The sequence below is a fragment of the Amblyomma mixtum genome, chromosome 6, assembly GCF_055824585.1.
Source record: "Amblyomma mixtum isolate Tamu chromosome 6, ASM5582458v1, whole genome shotgun sequence".
Classification (NCBI taxonomy): Eukaryota; Metazoa; Arthropoda; class Arachnida; order Ixodida; family Ixodidae; genus Amblyomma; species Amblyomma mixtum.
The window spans coordinates 34,782,501-34,802,933 of NC_143017.1; the positions used below are offsets into that span (position 1 = coordinate 34,782,501).

The window sequence follows — 20,433 nt, forward strand, 5'->3', positions numbered from 1 at the left end:
GTTTTCAAGACCCTGACATCATGCTCCCCAAAACAATATCCACTTCACGAAACGTGCCTTACTTGCGAGCACGGCACACCGCAAACACCCCGGCGCACCCAACGGATCAACAAAGAAACGACGTCGTGACGACTTTGTCGAGAGTAACGAAGCAAAGCCGTAGCCACGCCACAAAAACGAAACCAAAACTTCGAGCAACTTCAAAAATTTTTGTTCGGATCTGCAAATAGTACGAGGTGGAAATTTAGGACGCTAATTATGGGAAAAAAAACCTCGTATTATACGCGGGTTTTTACGGTGTATCTCTTTAACACCTTTTGCTCAATTTCTTGGTTTGTTTTGTTGCAGGAGTCTGTGGCTTCTGCCACTGCAGAGATTCACCGCTTCGCTGGCGCCCTGGTGAGGCAGAGGGGTGAGCTGAGAACCTTGCCGGATGATGTGGCTGCAGACGGAAACCCCCTGGCTGGACTTCTCAAGATGGAGCGGAATCGGGTGAAGGCTCTGGAGGAGGAACGATCGACGCTACTGAAGTCCATTGCTGAACGTCAACTTCGCGAAGACCGCCTCCTCAGGGAGGCCCATACAGCCAATCTGAAGGCCGAGGCTATCGAAGTTCAACTTTTGAAAACTGTGGTTCGCAACAATTCACAAGAGCAGGCTTCGTCCGCTGGTGAGGGACCAAACGTTTTTTTCAGTCCTTTCATATTTGGAGCGTTAAAGGGACAGTGAGGAGAGCTCTATTAATATTTTTCTTAGCAAAATCCGATAGTTCGGCATTTCATGGCTTTGTTGCCACTTGGCCGGCAGCGAAAGATGCATTTATTTCTAAGAAATTTGGATTCGAAGTTGAAAAAGTTTTTCCCGCCGCTCTGATTCAAACTTGGGATTCTCTTATGACGACACAGGACTAAGTGACGTGAAGCATGACGTGAACATGATGTAACGCAGACTCCGTGATTTCTGGCAGCCAGCAGTGCGGCCTAGCAGCAGCCGAAAAGAAAGCTACCGCCGGCCGCACATTGAAGGCATCTATCGGCTATTGCGGCCGTCGCTACCGTTGTTTCGTTTACGTTTGCACCGGCGTTTTGCCAGCGTTACGATGGATCCCGCTTTCGAAGTCGTCAACGAAGTTCTCGCAAATAGACACCTTTAGCATACCGTGTGCCTTGTTACCTTTAGCAGAATACCGGGAGCCCACCTACCGCCGGTGAGCAGGCGCTGATTGGTTCCAATGGCTGCAGGCGCGCGCGTAGCTGCCGGGTATGTAGCGCCATCTGACGACGTCAAGGAGATTTGTGCATGCATTGGCTGCGCCTCAGTGATTCATGGCTTCTCGTGTCCTAGTGTTGCAGAACCATTGGTCCTAGCAACACTGTTTTCTCCTATGACGTCATCACGCTTGTACTTGCGAGTTTGGCCTGTGGCGGTGATACCTGTATTTTGGTTCTTGCTCTTTTCTACGTTACAAGAGCTTTGTTGTCAGTATGAGTGGCGTTTTTGTAATCAGGAGCTGGTATTCTGTCTATACAAGCCAACTTCAATTTCTCCTCAGTGTCCCTTTAAGGGCCCCTTGTTGCAGAAAAGCCGGTGTCGTCGTCGGCGTCATTGGCCGTGAGCGAAAAATCCCAGAAGCACTAACGAATAAAACCGAGTGGGAAATTCCTCGAGTTGGGGAATCGAACTAGGGCCTCCGGAATGCGAGACAAGCACGCTAACCACTCCGCCACGCCAGCTCGATGGTTTGGTATGAACAAAGGCGCATCTAGTGAATACGGTGTTGCCTCAGAAGGGTGCTTTAGAGACATGTACTGTGGTGTATGTTAGTAATTAGGAGCATGGAAATTACAGAAGTCGAGTAACAAAGTACGTTTCCGCTACTTTTCCTCTTTGCTTGGCGCGAGAATAGCGCCATCTGGCGGCGCCCACTAAAACTTCCTCCTTGCAATGTACGCCACTGCGCCAACAGATAGCGCGCGACGGCAGCGCCTCCCGCTCGTCTTGTTTGGGCGCAGTGAGGCTGTGCGGGGATGCGGGAATCACGGGGGGAGCAGCGAACAACACAGCGCACATCCAAGGCACGTTCACCACGAAGCTTGCGGCTTGCTGCCCGTTTGTTCGGTGCGGAAGCTATGCTGGCGTTCGTGGCATCGGGTTTTTTGAGAGACCTCCTAGAGACTGCGAGCGATTTGTCCAACGGCAAGGCGTCTCGCCGAACGGGCGATAGCGTTCCGCAGACTCCCTGGCAGGCTGCGACACGCTCTTAAAGGCCACTCTTAAAGGCGAATCTTAAGCGTCCTCCTACTTTTTTTTTTTGTGGCACTTAGATATACAGTTTGGTGTACTTTGGAGCTGCGGAATGCCGAATTAGGAGTAGTCGGGCGCACTAAAATTTCCCACTTAAATGGAGCGCTTTGGGACAATGAACTATTGATTTAGAAGTACTCTGGAGGGCATACCTTTTGATTTTCTGAGCTCCCAGCATCACATTAAGAAAATGGGGAACTCCATTTTGTTTGTAAATCTCTATGTTGTCAAACAACACTGGAAAAGTTAGAGCATGATATGAAGCTGCGCTACACCATTACGTTTGTCGGTAAGGGCAAAATAAATTGAAGTTGTGTCACTTTCTGCTGCAAAATTGAAGATGAGACACATTCATGAAATATGTCACACAGTGCTTGGTTGAAAGGCATGTCGTACATTTGAACCCTATTATAAAAGGCATGGCTTCAACAGACAATCAGGCATAAAAGCTATATTTCACGCAGTTGGTAGGCTACTCTGTCCCTCCTATTAAGTGGACCTCTTCTGTTGTGGACGTTTGGTACGTAACACATTCGATAATAAAGGACAGGTTGTCCTTTGAGTTGTGGTCAACAATCTCTCCAGTAATGGATATTGTGGGAGACTGCTTCAACTCCACGGATGCAGTGCAATCATTCACAAACTGCGCTTGTATCTGTGCTTGAGGGAGGCAGCAAGGCGTAACCAGTCACGGGGCATTACAGCCGCAAGTAGTAAAAATCGGGCTGGCTAAGTACAAAGCATTGGTGACGTTCTCTTCAAATGCGAGTGTTGCCTCAGGAGCTTCCACCCTACTGTCGAGGGTACGGGCACAAGCATGCAGGCGTTTTCCCTCTCCAAGAATGGCTGCAGGCACACAGCGGACTTCCTGCTTGCGCCGCTGTTTCAACCAAGAAGCTCGAAGCTCGGGGATACTAGCCATCAGCTGGCGAGTTCATGGCTCAAGTCCAAATGGGCACTGGAATTTTCTCGGATGTTCCACAGGCGTCCCGCATATGTCCACAGGATGTCCACATGACGTCCAAGGGAGTTTCAGTGCCTGTTGGGTTGTTACGATTCAAGCAAGCCTCCTAGCGCACCACTATGTGTGACTCTCGCTGCCACTCTCTAGTGAGCGATTTTGGCGCTGTGTTCATAGCTGTGCTCCTGGCGTAGTGTCTTGGCAAGTTTATGGTGAAGACTTTGGTGAACTTGCTGCGGTGCACGAGGCGAGTCCATTTCTGAAGGCAACAAGGGGCAAGCCTTGGGAAAAGACAAGCGGGGAGATGCAGACCTTGCCCTCTTTTTCAGATGGCCGCAGACCCCTTAGCAACGCAACCAGACACCCAAAGCAGCCGAACTGCTTGTCGCTAGCCGTGTTTCGTGTGCCGCTGTGCCACTGGACGGGCTTCTTTTGTTATAACTCAGTGTTCGCTTCGCATTATGGAGTCTGCTCTGAGAAGTCGCACTTAAGAAAAAGCTTGAAGTTTTACAATTCATGATCAGTACGCAAAATAATTGGTACTGTACTCATCTTGGGACACTATATTGCGAAATATTTCTGTGGTTTTGCGACTTGTACCTACTAAGGATTCATTGTACTTTTCTGCAGCAAAGTGATGCAGTAAAGTTTGGCAGTGTATATGCAGCTGCTGTGCAGTTGAAGGCATGAAGTGTTCCCAGGAACACCTTATGTCAAGCAGACAAAAATAAACAGCCATTTATATTGGCTTCCAGCCATACCTTCCTTCTTAATATGTATGCGAAATAGAGTGTGCAAATGCATGACCCTCAATGAATGCCCTAGTTCAATAAATAATCACTGGCTGTGCAGTTAAATAGTCTGCTGTTTGCAATTACATTATGATTACCGTATTTACTCGCATAATAGGCGCACTTTTTTTCCAGAAAATCCGGCTCAAAGTTCGGGGTGCGCCTATTACGCGGGGTAAAATTTCCGGAAATTTTTCGACTCGCAAAATTGAACACACCGCGTAAACGCACTCGTGTACGGGCCGCACCCCGTTTTTGCGAAGAAAATGTTAAAAAAAAATAGGTCCGTGTAAGGGCCGCACCGAAACTTTCGGAATGCACGCGCCGAGGCCTCCGCGATCGGCTCCGGCTGCGCGCAACGGGCGCTTGATCGCGGAGGCCACACACGTGCACAGGAGCTTCCAGACGCCGCCCAAGGCCAAGCTCATCATCATCATCATCATCGTTTTCCTCCGCCGCGAGCTTTCGCTATCTATATCGCCATCAGCATCTCCAGCTCGTTTTTTTTTGTTGTTGCTGTCAAGTGCCGGGATTTGCGCTAGCGCGATAGTTCCCTTTTTTCCTGTGTGTGTGTCTTTTGCGCCATTCTGAACTTCAATCATGAACCAACTAGCCCCAAAGCAAGTTCTTCTGCGATAGTTATCGTGGTTTATGGCTTTGCCTCGGAGCGTTGCTGTTTTAGCTTGACGGGCAAGCACCTTAACAGCATGGCTGGGAGTTTGCTCTCGAACGCGGCAAGCTTGCGGCAGGCCGGAAAATACGACGTGGCCGAGAAGTGCGGCAGTTGCAACTGCGGTGTCCTTAAATTTTTGTACGCGTCTCCAAGCGCCGAGGTTTTCGCGGGCCTAAGTCGGGAACGTTTCCGGCTGGAGATGAAGCTTTCCAAACAGACGTTTAAAGTGAGCATCCCTGAAAACTGTGTGCGGCTGTTCTACGCAATGTCGTTGTACGTGCTGTGGGTCCGCAACAGCTGCGACGGCAGCAGCACTAGTAGGGACTAGTAGTCAGTTCAGCAAAAACTTTGTTAAAATAAAGATTGGGGAGCGGGGGGTGGCGAGGTGTCGGCTTGCAATCGTGTAAATACAGTATTGATCACAGTGCCAAGTTCGGGGTGCGCCTATTATGCGCGGAAATAAAAAAATCTGATTTTTCGCGCCCTAACTAGGGGTGCGCCTATTATGCGAGTGCGCCTATTACGCGAGTAAATACAGTAGCTCCAAAATGAAGTGAGTAACGGTTCCATGTAGCCCACTTCAAAAACCCCTGGCCCAGAGTGAGTCAGTTACTGCCCCTTTCCTTTCCTCATCACAATATGGCAGTTAAATTAATGATTGGTTGTGAGAGGTTGCTCGGGAAGAGCAACCCGGGTCTCACAAGCTCCACTGGTGGCTGTGTTTGAAACAGCCTCCTGCCACGGCAGTGGTTGAGCCACTGCAGCACTGAACCAGGAGTGGGGTGAACGGGAGACAGTTTTAGCACTTGATCTCACCCCCACTGTTCCCACGGCCGCTGCAGCCCCAAAGCAGTTCGCGGAGCTAGCGTGCGCCCCAAGTTGAAGTCAAGTGCTTGATCATTCTACATGAGCAACATCAGAGGAGAAAGCTGCGAGAATGGAGTCGTGTGACCGAGGCGTTGCCGAATCACATGGATGGCTTTGCAGCAGCAGCGACGAAGGTCTACGCAGAGTCCTCCCCTTCTATCGCCTATGCGCGCGCATTTCTTTTGTTCCGATTTGGTTTTGTTTGCATTTCTTTGTGAAGAGCAAGACTATGCTGCTCCCCCTCTATCACTACAAAGCCGCGTGGTCGTAGCGGCCTGTCATTAAATAATCACGCATGTGGCACATTGTACGAGCAGCGGAGTACGAAGTACTCCGCTGCTCGTACAGTGTCCGAAGTACCACGAACGAAGCGTTCATGCCACGCGCTCACTGCATGCAGATGAGGAAGCGGGATGCCAAGCCTGCCTGCTTGATGAATGCACAGAGGCTCACGCAATGTGTGTAAACTGTCCGCAATGATGCCCAGCGCCCTGTATGCCACAAGCATCTCGGGATGCAGATCTGCAAAAGCAGCACAGCGCAGGAGCCGGAACTCCAATGCCTGAACTTTTTCCTTGGTTTTTTAAATCCAACAAATGTCGAGAATTTATTCTTCAGATGCCGTTGACACGAGGCCTGTCATATGGCGAGGCACAGTGCAGGTCGCGTACGAAGCTTGCAACGGTTTAGCCGTACCGCCGGAGAAATTTGGCGGCGAATGCTTGGACTTGGAAGCAGGCCATGGCAGCGTGAGAAGCAGACAACTCCACTCTGCTCAGGTAGAATGCTCAAGCACTTGACTTGAACTTGCAGCGTACGCTAGCACCGCGAGCAGCTTTGGGGCCGCGGCGGCCACGACGCCGTGAGAAGCATTCGATGCGCGCCTCCGTTGCCAAACCAACACAGCTCATTCACAGAGAGCAGAGGGGGTGAGTGCTAAAAATGCCTTCCGGTATGAATACTCCCCATTATCTACGAAGGTAAAGTAGAGAACAAACAAGTCAACATATATCGGCGAAGAGGACCCCAGGCCACTAAGGGAACCATTTAAGACTGAGCTTAAACGTCCCCTCAAGTTTTTTTTTTCTTTTTTGACACTCGCTGTTTTTGACGCCAGTATCTGCTGTCTCTTTGCAGATGTGCGAGGAAAGAGGGAAGTTCGTGAACACCTGGGCATTGTTGAAAAGAAGCCACCAGTGCTGCGGGAAGTGACACCGTTGCAAGCAAATGTGCAGGCTTCTACTGCGAGCACGACTGACGACGCTTCCAGTGCTGGCAGCTGCCCCGAGGACTCTGCTCAAAAAATGGACACTAAAGAAAGCAAGACTTTCAGGGCTAAGGTCACGTTTCAAGAGGGCAACACCAAAGAGAATGCTCAAGTCGCCGCTCTGGCAGCCTGCTGCACCAAGCGAGGCCCCAAGCTTCGTGGTACGCTCCTGAAGCCCAAGGTGCAGCTGCAGAAACCTGCCAAAGCTGTGGCTGAAGTGCCAGAGTGTAAACAGCAGTGATGATTTTGTCTTTGAAAACTTTTGATAACTTCTTTGTCTTTGTCTTGAAACTTTGTCTTTGAAAACTTTTTAATATTTGCTTTTTATCAGTGACAATGCACCAGACTAATCTTGAGACTTATTAAAGCCTTGCTTTACTTTGTGTGTCGATTTACGCTTTGGTGCACTTATTTGGCATCGTTTTAAACCTTGATTTTACTTTTGTAGACGGTGTCAAATGTGTATCAATTTGCAGTGGCTGCCGTTGATGGTGCATTTATAATGAATGTTGTACTAAAAGCATTGCTTTGATTTATTTCTGGATGGATGTGGGGATCAGCTGGTGAAAATCTATGAAAAGAGTGATTTTTTTACAAAACCGTTTCTGTTGCAAATAACCAAGAAGTGACTCCTCTATGTCTGCAAAAAGTGATGAATATCGGGGAAAACGGTCAGCTTTTCAACATGATAATTGCACTTTTGCATTGCCGCTCACGGTAGGTTGAGCGTGACTGGAAAGGTGTAATTTCACTACTCAAATATTGTTTTGACACCTAAGAATGAAGACACTAAAAGTAAAAGCTCAGTTCCAAAATTTGTGATTACTGGTACGTTGAAAGGACACGTGCAAGATATTGAGAGACAGAACCAACTACTCATGTCTACGTCGTTTTAATGGACAAGCAGTCATGAATTTGGAAGCCAGAACCAACTAGCCCGACGAAAATGCTTTGGACAAGCTGCTCCTGGGGTGCTCATCAGTCCAGATGATCAAGGCATGCCTTGTGAGAGGCTGCCGCTACTGTTCGTGTGGTTGATGCTCGCGCTTGTTGACATTTCACCGATTTCACGAAGGGCTGAACGGAGGCATGAAAGAACTATGCCATTCTTTACACTGTTCGAGTGGCCTGAGGCGGAATGAAGCAACGGTTTAACCAATCGGGGATGATAGCGCCTACAAACATGGCTCTGTTCGAAAGATAGCAGCACATCTGGAAACCAACTCACTGTCCTTACAAACTATAATACATCTCCGGTTGATAATTCGAAAGTGAAATCGAGGCCATGCCTACATTCATGGAGGGCCTCTAAAATGTTGACAACCTTGTCTGTGAAACGGAAGCCATGCACAAATGCCAGATATTCCACATATCTAAATACACTGGAACACAAGCCATTGAGACTACCCTCAAGACATCTGTCCACACTACTGAGAAAGTTGTTGGCGAGAACGGGTGCCACGCACGAACCGATACAGACACCGGACTTCTGTGTCTAGGTTTTGCCTTCCCAAGTAGCATAAGTGGACTTGAGATAGAAAGAAACCAGTTCGAGAAAAGACTGTACAAAGTCCTGCTCCATTCCTGAAACTTGACTCATCATTCAATTCATAGATAGTTCTTCACGCTGTGCATAAGGACTGCATGAGGTAAAGAATAAGAGAAGTCGATGACATCAATGCTAAAAGCTGTCGGGATTGAACTTCACCAGCACTTCCACCAATTTGTCAGAATTTAGTTCCAAAAATTAGGTGTGGTTTAGCTCTGGCTAATCCTTGTCAGTTGCGTTAGCTGCGACACTTTTCGAGTCGTGCAGCGCGCTCTGCTGTCTCTCGAGCCGTTAGCTAGGTCCTGTCGCCGTTGCTTCTCTTCAGCGCTCCCCATAACGACAAGATTCCACCGAGGCGAAGCGCCACCTCCTCACCTTCTACCTCGGCGGAGAGCACGCATCTGGCGGGAGCGAGCGACTACGCGCGCGCCAGCGGTGACGCCACCTGGTAAAGCTCGGCTGAAACGCTTGCTAGGCAACGGCTGTTCAAGGTCATTCGTGCCTACCGGCTACGCGACGAGGTGAAAACCTGGCGTAGTGTTGCTAACGCAACAAAATGGGTCTTTAATGTGTAGGCCTGACAGGTGCTTCACTAGGTAGCCGGAGTAAACATGCTGGCTATTGTTCCTTTCTGTTACAATCACACGGGAAGGAATAGTTGACTTGTGAGTTTTTGCCGAAAAGAACATTTAAATGCGTCCAGTGGGTAGGTGGGCAGCACATCCAGTGACCCTTGGGGATCGTAGTGCATTGGGTATGCGGAGGTGCTCCCACTGGAGGGTGCTCTGGAGGAAGCACCTTCCGGACCCAGAGGGCGCTGGAGCACCATGCACCTTCGGGCACCTGCCGAATGCTATACGGACCGCGGCTTCTCGAATGCCCAGCTGGTGGGCTCTGTATAATGGTTCTCACCGTAAATATTTAATAAATGGAAGAACCGTATAGTAACACCCTGCCGAGTTCTAGTAACACTTGGCGTCTGTTCTGCCTGCCTCCTTTTGTTGCAATATGGGATCCAATGGGATAGAAAGAAGCAGTAGGCGAAAATCTTTCCCAGCCCAACTGGTTTATGGAACAATATCCAATTGGTTACAGTTTGGAACCAACTGGGTTCCCAGTTGGTTCCAAATGTAACCAACTGGATATTGTTCCATAAACCAGTTGGGCTGGGAAAGATTTTCAGCCACAAGTTACTGCTCTTCTGTGATGTGATCGTGCAGCGGCACGTAACCACTGCTTTCCGCAATTATTGTGCCATTGTCTGATGCTGAGGTGTGTCCACTGTCAGCAAGCAACAACAGAAGTGGCAGATGGACCGTGAAGTTCAATTTTCCTGACAGCGAAAAAAGGCATGTGCTGCCGGCTCATAAGGATGACGGCAATTATGTAGCTGTGGCCTCACTGCTTGGAGGCAAGTTTTATGTATACAGAAATAGAGCAAACAGAAATGTCTGATCTCAGTTACTAAAGGGGGGGGGGGGGGGTGCTGCACTTCAAGCGACTTTCGTTATTTGTGCTAAAATACAGGCAAATTTTGAACCAATATGAAATTTTTTCTGCGAATTTCAGAAATCCATTTTATTTCGGCTGTTGCTCAGTAATTACAAATAACACCTTCGTAAAGTCATCTCCGGGGCGTTAAATAATTATGGAGAAAGTGTATAAGTTATGTCAGCAAGCTCACAAAGCCCTGTTCATTGCAATAAGGTACTAGTTCTTTCTTTAGATGTCCAGTACTAGCGAAAATAAAACTCTACCACGCTTATTCACATGAAAACGTTTCTTACAAATGTAACTTCAAAAAGAATTACGCGTGTACAAAGAAAAATTGAGAGCTTTATTGCACTCTTCAACATTGCAGGATTCACTTGCAAAAACAGTCGTTCCACTGTCATTTGTTACGAAATTCCGAATGGACAAATGATGGCAATTACAGAAAAAGTGAAAAGTGAGAAAATCAACCTTAAAGTTTATTCCCTCGTTTGCTTTTGCTTTGGCCAAAGGAACGCAGCATTGCTACAAGCGGATGGCCTGATCCTTTCTCTTCTTGGTGATAGCAGTTCTCTGTCGTCATAAAGCCACGGAAGAGGCGATGCGCGCTACCGTCAGAAGCACGATGCGCTCATAGTTTTTGACAAAAAAAAAAGTCCCTGCATATTCCACTATAATTTTTCATCGCAGGACACATGAAGACCCAAAGACCACAAGAAAAGCAAAATTTAGAAAAAGAAAATTTTGACCATATTGGCTGCTGCCTCGTCCTCCCCTAACTGACCCAGCTGGTTTATGGAACAAATTCCGTTTGATTCCAGCTGGAACCAGTTGATGTCTAGCTGGTTCTTTAAATCTGTTGGCCCAGTTAGGGTTTTCACCTGTGAGTGCTAGTTCACGCTGATGCGCTCCCAGAAATCGCACCAAGAAGTGGCCCCACATGAGTGAGTTCAAAGCAATGCAGGTAGGTGCACAAAGCTAGCTGTGCATGCATTATACTGAACCTGTCGTCGGGACGGTGTTTCGGTGCACACAAACGAGATCGGGCCTAGCTGTGAAAATGGTGTCTTCATTTGCATCTTGTGGCCTATCTTACCTTTGGTCATCTCGAATGAGGATCGAAACAAATCGATGCTTTTAAATTAAGTCAACAGCTTTGCAGGGCAAGCGTTGTTGACTAGTCCTAATTAAAACAGACTAATATGCGCCCTTTATATTCAGGAACAGTGCTGTGGTCAAGCGCTTCAAATGTTTCTGGCGCTGGACTGATGACACCAGGTCGACCCCATTGTCAACTGAAGAGCGCCCAAGTCGCAACCCGGACATTAGAGCCAGGTATATACGGTAGCACTCCAGGTACCACTCTGTGCATGTAAGCACCATCGTTTCCAGTACTTTGCCAACGCAGCTAGCCAGTGCTATTGGACGGTGTGATGTCAGGTCAAGAGGTGATTTGCCTGGTTTCAGGACCGGAACTAGATGACTTGACTTCCACTTGCCTGGAACTGCGCGCCCTCATTCCATGATTTGTTGAAGAATTCCAAAAGAAAGTGGCTCCTTGTCCAGTGTTTGCAAGTGCAGAGCATGGCACACCGTTGGGTCCTGGCGATTATGACCGTCTGCAACAAGCCAGCGCGACGCCAAGTTCCTCCACAGAGAAGGGAAGGCCCATTCGTTAATCCCAAGGAGCAGGAACACCTCTGCAGTGCAGCGCTGCAGATGGGATTGATGGGCCTGCCACCCTAGCGCAGAAATCTTTGGCTACCTCGACTTCGCCATGTCGTTGGTAGAATGCGGGAGACTTGAATAGGTGCAGCTGTCGTGGGTATGGTCGAAGGCCACGAACGACAATCCAGATGCGTGGCAATGGCTTTCGAGGGTCGGGCATTTCGTAGAATGACCTCCAATATTGTTCCTGGAGGGCTTGAATTCTGCGCTGAATTTTCTGTTGCATGTAAAGAAACTGTTCATTCTAGCTTTTTCTGACTTGTAATCTGGCAACCTATGTAACATATACTCGCTCGATAAGGAGCAGCCTCACGGCAATAAACACCAGTCGTTGCTTATAACTCGAAACAATGGTGTCGTCATTTGTGCGCGTCTCTAAGTTTACCAGTTGGGCTTCTTTGATCTCTTCGAAGGTGTTGTGAATTCCAAGAGCCAGTAGTTTTTCGTTGGAGGTGGTGACTCCTACGGGGCGCTCGCTCCTTAGGCGACTGGGGCTAGGCCGAACTGCGGAATTCGAGAATCGTACTGCGAGCATACCGGACGCAATTCTCCAGACGCTAAAGGTTCGCTCCCTTCCCCGGAACATGGACCCCAACTTGCATGCGGCCCGTAGGGCAGCCCGGGCGAGGTATGTACAACAAAATCTAGCTACAAAGTCCACAACGGTATACACGGACGCGGCTCCGTATACAGGAAGCTCACATAACAGCACAGTGGCGGTAGTTATTGATTCGAACTTAAAGGAATTAGCTAGCGCCTCAGTGAGGGATTGCACGGTAACCGAAGGGGAGGAGCTGGCCGTAGCTCTAGCGGCGGTAGCCGGTTATCGAAGCAACATGTCCCTTACCATCCTTACAGATTCGAGAGAAGCGTGCCGTAACTACATGAACGGCCGCATAGGTCGCGCCGCGCTCCGGCTCCTCCAGAGCGCGACCCCACCAAAAGTCACACACAGCATTTACTGGGTGCCAGGACACACCGACATAGCCGGGAACGAACGCGCCGACGAGGTAGCTCGAGGGTATACGAGCCGAGCTTCCTCCCAGTCGGACGATCTACCCGACCGAGTCAGCCCTACGTACTCAGACATTCTCAACTACTATAAGGGGGTACGGATCCGCTATCCGCCGCCTCATCCTGATCTAAATCAACTAGAGGCAGTGTATTGGCGAAGATTGCAGACAGGAACATTCCCAAACCTGCATATCCTTAGCAAGATTTACCCGACGCAATATCGGGACACTTGCCCGTGGTGTGGTAGCAAACCATCGTTGTACCACATCACGTGGGAATGCAGTAAAAACGACAACTTTCGCAAAGACCCGAGTGCAGAACAGTGGGAGAGCCGGCTCTCCAGCGGCGATCTGGGTTGCCAACAAGGTCTTATCCAGCACGCCCAACGAGCAGCGAAGCTCAGCGGAGCCCTGGAATAGGGGCACCGACCCTGTGAGAAGAAGGAAGATGGACCTCTTCTTTCTCGTCTGCTACTAGCACCTTTCTAGAGCAATTAAAGTCTTTCCTACCTACCTCTAAGTTTACACAAATTTATGGTGCCGAAACCCGGGAGTAAACAAGCTGCAACGATTCGTGAACAGCAAGGCCATCAAGTCTCGGCAGGACAACGAATTCTGGGTCATCACCGCAACGATCCTTGAAGGTGAAACCACCTTGGACTGAAGGTTCCAGGAACGAGGCCTAGGAAAGCCACGCCCGACGCTCTAAAACGAGGCCTGGAGACGCCACACCTGAAGCCAAGTTTGGCGCTACGACCACGACCGACACTACAACGGGGTTGAAATGGAACGGCTGAAGAAGAAACGTGGAGCATTGAGATCACAGGTGACAAAACTGATTTCTGAGGTAGATTCATCTTTAGGGGCGCACGCTGACGAAAAGGCTCTCAACATCCCAAGCAACCACCGATATCCTTCGGACGGCCGACAGAGGTCTGTTTCGGATGTTCTGTACGTCCGCTGAACATCCGCAAACAGCCGGTAGACGTCCGTCGGCCGTCCGAAAGGTGGCCAAAGGTATACGGTTCGCCCGACGACGGACGTCCAGTTGAGTACGTCCATTGGCGGATCTTTCTCGAATATTCGCATATATGGTGCATGCGTGCTTTATTCACTCCGCGCGATGCAATAAAACCAAAAACAATTTGATGAATAGCACGCATATTTTATTGTGGTTGATGATACATCAGCAGAGCAATGGGTTATATTCGGAAAATTTCTTAAATGTGACTCTTCAAATGTGGCAAGCTTGGGACACACATCCGTAATCTTCCCACCCACAGGATTTCTGAAATAAAAAAGCACGCGGCAAACATCAGTCATGTGAAACAAATGGCACAATGCAGCAGCCCAAGTTAAAAACATTGGAACCAATTAATAGAAGTGCTGCAAGTATAACAGACAATGCACTTTAACAAACACCTCAATAAGTATAAGGCAATAACAGCGCTCACTTTTCGACACCACATTTGACAATGTACCTGTTCTTTATTTATTCTCATGGGCCCTAGGGCACTAACCTGCGCAGCAGTGTACGCGACTGCGCACAGAAAGCCGCAAAGCTTCCGTTGCGAACCACTGCGAACTACACGTGCTTCCTATGGTCTGCCTTCCGCGCGTTGTCACTCTTTATACAAGCACAGTGAAACTAGCGATGCCTTAAAAATTAACAAGATGCGAAAATACTCTGTCCCGCAACTTTGAAGAGGAGTGGGAATTAGCCGCGCCAGTTGAAGGCTCCCGCAGCTGTGTGATGTAGGCTCCCGGAAGTGTGAGAACACACACTTGTGGAAGCCATCTCCTCGCGCTTACTGCTCCCACTGTCCTGTGAACGAATGTTATATGAGCATGCTCCATTGTCCTAGAAGCAAGTTCCAAGAAGTGTACTGGATACATACCTTCGTAGGCAATCACATGTGCACTAAGCCTTCTTTAAACCAAGGTCGACGCAGTACGGGATTCCGGTGTTCCAGAAGACCTTCAGGCGCTTCCCGTATCTTTCGAATTGCTTAAGTTAGATACTACTTTCGTCCACAGACCGAACAAAACCACACATTATAATAACAGAGCTATAAAGCTCTGCGCGACAACACGACGCGACAAATCAACATCGCTACGGAGCCGTACTGATGGATTGGATTGGACTGACCGCGAACTGACATCTATGATGATGGTGATAGCAGAATGCACGGGAGTTTTGATACGAATGGTTTCAATGGCAAGTTTAGCTAGCAAAACGGTGGACATGTCGCACAACTCCACTAATTTGGAGTAGTTTTATAAATATAAAACTAGTCATTGAGTTCTTGCAAAATTCTGCAACACCTGCTTCTCCTCTTAGATGAATTTAGCTCGTTGGCGGCTCTTACACTGCAGGTAGGAGTAGAATCGCACCAATTTACTAACATCTTCTTGTCAAACCCTCCAACTGATGCAAATAAAACAGTATACATACACGAAAGACGCGAAGTTTCTGTGAAATAAAAAACGTCCATACTCATGGCCTGCGAAAATACTCGGCCTTACATCCTTCGGACGTACACCTCATCTCTCATGCGGATATACAAAAGTGGACACTGTCCGTACGTCCGGCGGATGTACGAATACGGATATCCGAAATCGGATTCTGTTCGTACGTCCGATGGACGTCCGATCTCGGCAAAGGACGTTCGGATCTAGCTCGTACGTCCGACGGATATCTGTGGTTGCTTGGGATACTGTCAGCGAGGCTTAGCGCCCTTCAGATACAGCTCAACGAGGTGGACGCTGCTATCGAGCCACTTGTGCCTGATGAAGAAGCTGAGGAAAACTTCACGCGTACAATCGCGTACAACGACAGAATCGTCACCTACGCTGCAAAACTCAGCCAACATGCCGAAGCTCAGCGAGCGAACGCCAGTCCAGGACCGGATTAGGGTGCCTCGATGCCAGCGCCGCCGTCCAGGGTGGTGACACGCTTTGGCATGCGCCGCGCCGCCGTCTTCTCCGCGCTCGCCATCTTGGGGCAAGTCGCTTTTCGTGCCGCTGCTGTGGAGGGTTCGAAGCTGTGTTTTGCGCTGGATTCTGAGCTGATGGGCTGCTTTAATTCACGAAAAATAGCATGCCAGGGTGTTGTGTTCCTTTGTGTGCCGGCTCGGCGAAGAAAGGAGCGCGATGTTTTCGTTTTCCACGGGATGAGGGACGGAGAAAAATATGGGAGGCGAAAGTGAAGCGTGAGAACTGGAAGGCGAATGACAACGCGAAGATCTGTGAGGGAAGCCACAATGTCTGTGCTGTTTTTATGCATCATTAAAACTTCTTTTTTTTTTGGCTAGTTTGTTCATATAGATAATGTAAAAAAATTTAGCGCGAACAGACACAGACCACGAGGAAGATGAGACACACACACACACAAGCGCTTGTGTTTGTGTGCCGTCTTTCTCGTGGTCGTTGTCTGCGCTAAACCTTTTAGATAGTTTTCTAAATGTCGCTCACAGTTATGTGCTTTCAGTAGGAATAACATTATACTACACCGCTTCGCCCATCCGCTTGTAAGCACTGACTTTGTGCGGTTTGAATATATGTTTTTGCCTTGTTCACCAATCTCGCACTGTGCGCAACAGGAATTTTTGTGTGCCTTCAAAGCTGCAGCTCGAAGCCTAGTTAGAAACGTGAGTACAGCACGTGTTGCATCGCATTGCCTGGCATTGGAAGTAGCGCGCTTTGTTTTTGAGGCGGAAGATTTTGATTTACCAGTTATGTGAAGGCTTACAAGCTAAATATATGAATCATTGTGTCTTTTCACTTTCAGTGAGCTACACTGAACTTCCGTGTCATTCACGGAGTGTCTCACGATGATCTTTACTCTCTCGCGATGCACATTTTTTTTTGTTCAGAGCCACGGTGAAAACACGTGAAGCAGCTGGAGCCCGGTATTTGTCGAAGGAATGCGCCATTGTACTCTTTCAACAGCTGCCCTTTACACTCGATCTTGAAAGCTGGTAGCAGCCGTCGAGGCTTCCAGTTCACGCAGATTAAGGAGCATTCCCCTCTCCCCTTTTCAAAAAAGAATATAATAGAGGCTGATGGGTGAACCTCCCACGTGCTACCTACCCACTTTTGTGGCCAGAGTAGGAAGTGAAAATGCAGTCTATGAACAGGGAGTTTTGGTTGCAAAAACCTGCCTACGAGTCAGCCGTCCTGGAATTTTGCAAGTGGTCTTTTCGCAAATGCTAAATTCTGCGCAGCACAAATAATAGGCCCCTCCACCTTCATTTTCTCAAATTATTCACGGGAATAATTTTTCGAGGTGTTTGCGATTCGCAACGAACGCAAAAGTTAGGCCCTCGCGAAAATTAAGTTGTTTATATGGCTGGCAATTCGACTAGTCGCGAAGAAACTTCTATTGTGAACTGGCCGTCGCTTTAAGAAAGCGGTCGCGAGGAAGCAAGGTTCCTGCGCATTGCAGAAGTTCATCCCGAATACAGCTCTTTCTTCTCCATGTAATGACGCATCGCGAGGCGAATTGCACCGTTGTCAAACGCGCAAATACCGGTCCAAAGTTAAGCCAAATTTAAGAAAAGTTAAATTTGCCCGTCCGAAACCCGAATTAGTGCTGTCGCTTGGTTGGCGTCCACAGAAATACTTCGTGATACTGTGCTTGTAATATCGCACCGCTTCCTTAACGCTTTTTTATTATCTCATTTGTTTGCGCGCACACGACCACAGGCGCGAAATGGCAGTTTCATCGTCTCTCTCATTTTAACGCCACTTCGAGGAAGATCAGTTTGAGGGCAACAGAATGGATGGACGGCAGCTCCTCAAGTCAACGGCGGTCCCAACGTTTGGGTGTTCCGACGCGGAACACCCAAATCTTGTGAACAGACTGTTAGAGCGGTTTGTGACGATGCGCCTGCGCATTTACTTGAGTTGGCTAAGCCAGCCAGAAGAATCGGATGATGGGTACGGCAGCAAAACTGTCGCTGGCGCAAACCTTGAATAAACCGTTAAGAGATGTCTCCTCCTAGGCATGCAACCATGCTTCAAGCGGTTGATGATTGTTTTGAAATAAAATGCTGTGTACATATCATCGTGTGGCAGGAGTCAAGTTTGATCTACTCATCACGGATAACCTTTTTCTGCTGTATCTATTTTACTGTCTACAATAGACGACTGCGATGCAAAATATTTTTGATATGCGCGGCTGACTAAAACGTCAACTAGTTGTTCATCTGCATCAACAGACGCAGTTAAAGCCTTTTGCATGTCATGCACCTTATAAACTCCGTCATGTTCTGGCAGTACAAAAGGCATTGCACTATAAAGCAGTCACTGCAGTTAAAATAACCGCTTTGAGCATCTGAGAAGGCCAAAAAGTAAGTGCTGTCCTAGCTGCACAGTGGTCATTTGCTCTAAAAGCTGCGCTTGTAAGCAAACGCTAGCTCTTTTCTCATTTATATCACTAAGCAAAAAGTGCTCAGAACTGTGAGCATATATGCAGAAACCTTATACAGCTCAGCCTGCTAGCGAAACCGCGTTCTAAAGAAGGATACCGGCCGACGCTCCGTAGCCCTGCATTTCATCGCTTGCCCCAAGATGGCGCCCACGAAGGTCGTGTCTCCACCCTGTACGGCGCAGTGCTGGCATCGAGGCACAAGCGTTTGCGGGACGGCAGGCTGGAAACGCTGATTGGTCAAAAAAATATGACGTCATACGCGTGACGTCATAGGTCACGTGATATTTAATGACGTCATGTTCGGTTGGGGACAGGCATGTTTTCCCTAGATTTTCCCCCGCCACCGCTCGTCAGCGGACGGGGCTGCTCGCGAGGAGCCGAGAGGCGAGGAGGCAGCGTGCACTGCAGCGTTGCCTCCTCGGCGTGTCCCCGTCATGTCTTTCGACCCGCCGCGGTGGCTCAGTGGCTATGGCGCTCTGCCGCTGATCCGAAAGACGCGGGTTCGATCCCGGTCGGGGTGGTCGAATTTCGATGGAGGCTAAATTCTAGAGGCCCGTGTACTGTGCGATGTCAGTGCACGTTAAAGAACCCCAGGTGGTCGAAATTTCCGAACCCCTTTCACTACGGCGTCCCTCATAGCCTGACTCGTTTTGCGACGTTAAAACCCCAATAAACCATAAACCCATGTTCTTCAGTGCGCGCGCGAGATTAAAAAGCGCACCTGTCGCGCTGCGCTGTCACACTGCATGCCTGCTTCCGTGCATTTCTTGCGGACTCCTTTCAGTCATACTTAGCTATACTTTGACCAAAAGGCTTCTTAAACAGTTATTTCAAGTTTTATTGCTATGTATAAAGAATATGTTTGTAGCAGGTGCGTGAGCCCGAACAAAAGAAAACTGTTTTTATTCCCCTTCAGTATTCCTGCTTATCGAGACTTGAGTATTTATATGTTGCAGTACATCTTTTTTCAGGCATCACAACTGATGTTTCGATGTGTTTGGTAATTGACTTCATTGTAGCTTCATACTTGCACCATTTAAACTCTGCACATAGCTCTTTTTTCACAAAAGGAAATGTGATTAGGTTTCTGAATAGAGCTGTGCACGGGCCGCAATTTCGAACCCGCGCCCGGCCCGGGACTTAACCTACCGACAGGAAGCCCGGCCCGACACTGAAGGACCCTGAGCACGCTCGTGCTCGGCCCGACCTGCAAAGCGGCGACGACACAAAAAGAGAATTTCAGGAAAATGAGTTTATTTCAATGACATTCAAATTTTGACCTCGCATTCCAGATCACAGTTTGGGATTATACACAAGACACAACGCATAAAGGTATAGATTTATCACTCTAAATATGCAAGTTGTTCATTGATGATGGCTTGATCGAAACAAGAGCGGCGCTCTTTCATTACGAATCCTGCGGCGCTGAAATTTTTCTCGCTGCTTGAATTGGTGGCCGCAACGGCTAATACTTCCATAGCAAGAGAAACGCTTGAAGTATGAAGGGGAATGACAGACGTGGTGTCGTAAGCCATGGATGGCGTGCCACAACAGGAAGACTTTTTGACTTGTTAGAGGATAAGCGAGCAAATAAGCGACAGGGCGGCGCTATACTGCGAATGCCGATGTGGCCGCGACGTCCCTGCTTGTACTATTCACGGGAAGGCACGGTGCTGTGTTCACTTTGCTGACAAGCGATTACGGCGAAACGCAGCACTGCGCCAGAATAGTACAAGCTGAGCCGTAGTGGAGGCGCCAGTGACATTCTTCTAATGCTTTTCATGTGGTGCCCCCCCCCCCCCCCCCCCCCCCCTCCTTCGCTCTCGCCCGCGACTATTGTCCGTCTCCCCGGCCGGAACCTGCCGGGTAGGCGGACAAGAGAGAAGGCTGCCGGCTCTGCGGTGCGCTGCGAGTGGAAGAATTTAACCTTTTCCCGATGTGCTGCTGCAGCGCTACTCCGTGACCCCGCGACCTCGCGTGCGCCGTACGCAGCCCTGCCTCCGCTTCCCAGAACCATCCTTTCTTCTTACAAGGCGCCCAAAACTGGTTGCTTTGCCCCAACGTTGGTACTTGCTAGAACGAAAAATGCGTTTCTAGCCCCAGCTAGCTTTTTTTTTTTTTAGCGTTTGTACTATCTTCCCGTCCTTGTACATGCCCTCCTGGATGGTCTAGACACAAATCACTTCCTGCTGTGCATGCAAGACGCCCAGCGCACCACAGCCATATTCGCACTTCCACATATATGATACATGCTTTGCCCAACTTAGAGCCTTGGGCGTTTGGTTGTGAGTAACACCGTATGGCGCGTAATGCATTCCCATCAGGCAGAATTAAAATATGAGAAAATTCATCGCA

At 48.8% G+C, this 20,433-nt stretch overlaps 1 protein-coding gene across 1 annotated transcript in view; it reads left to right on the forward strand.

Moving 5' to 3' along the window:
• The window catches only part of LOC149338772 (protein Spindly-like), a 49,254-nt gene extending 41,447 nt beyond the window's left edge, over positions 1–7,807 (forward strand). The window contains exons 7-8 of the mRNA XM_089547783.1: positions 349–670; positions 6,734–7,807. Of these exons, the coding sequence (XP_089403909.1) occupies positions 349–670; positions 6,734–7,104 (693 nt within the window). The 3' untranslated portion in view covers positions 7,105–7,807. The remainder of the gene's footprint in view (positions 1–348; positions 671–6,733) is intronic.
• Positions 7,808–20,433: the final 12,626 nt, after the last annotated feature.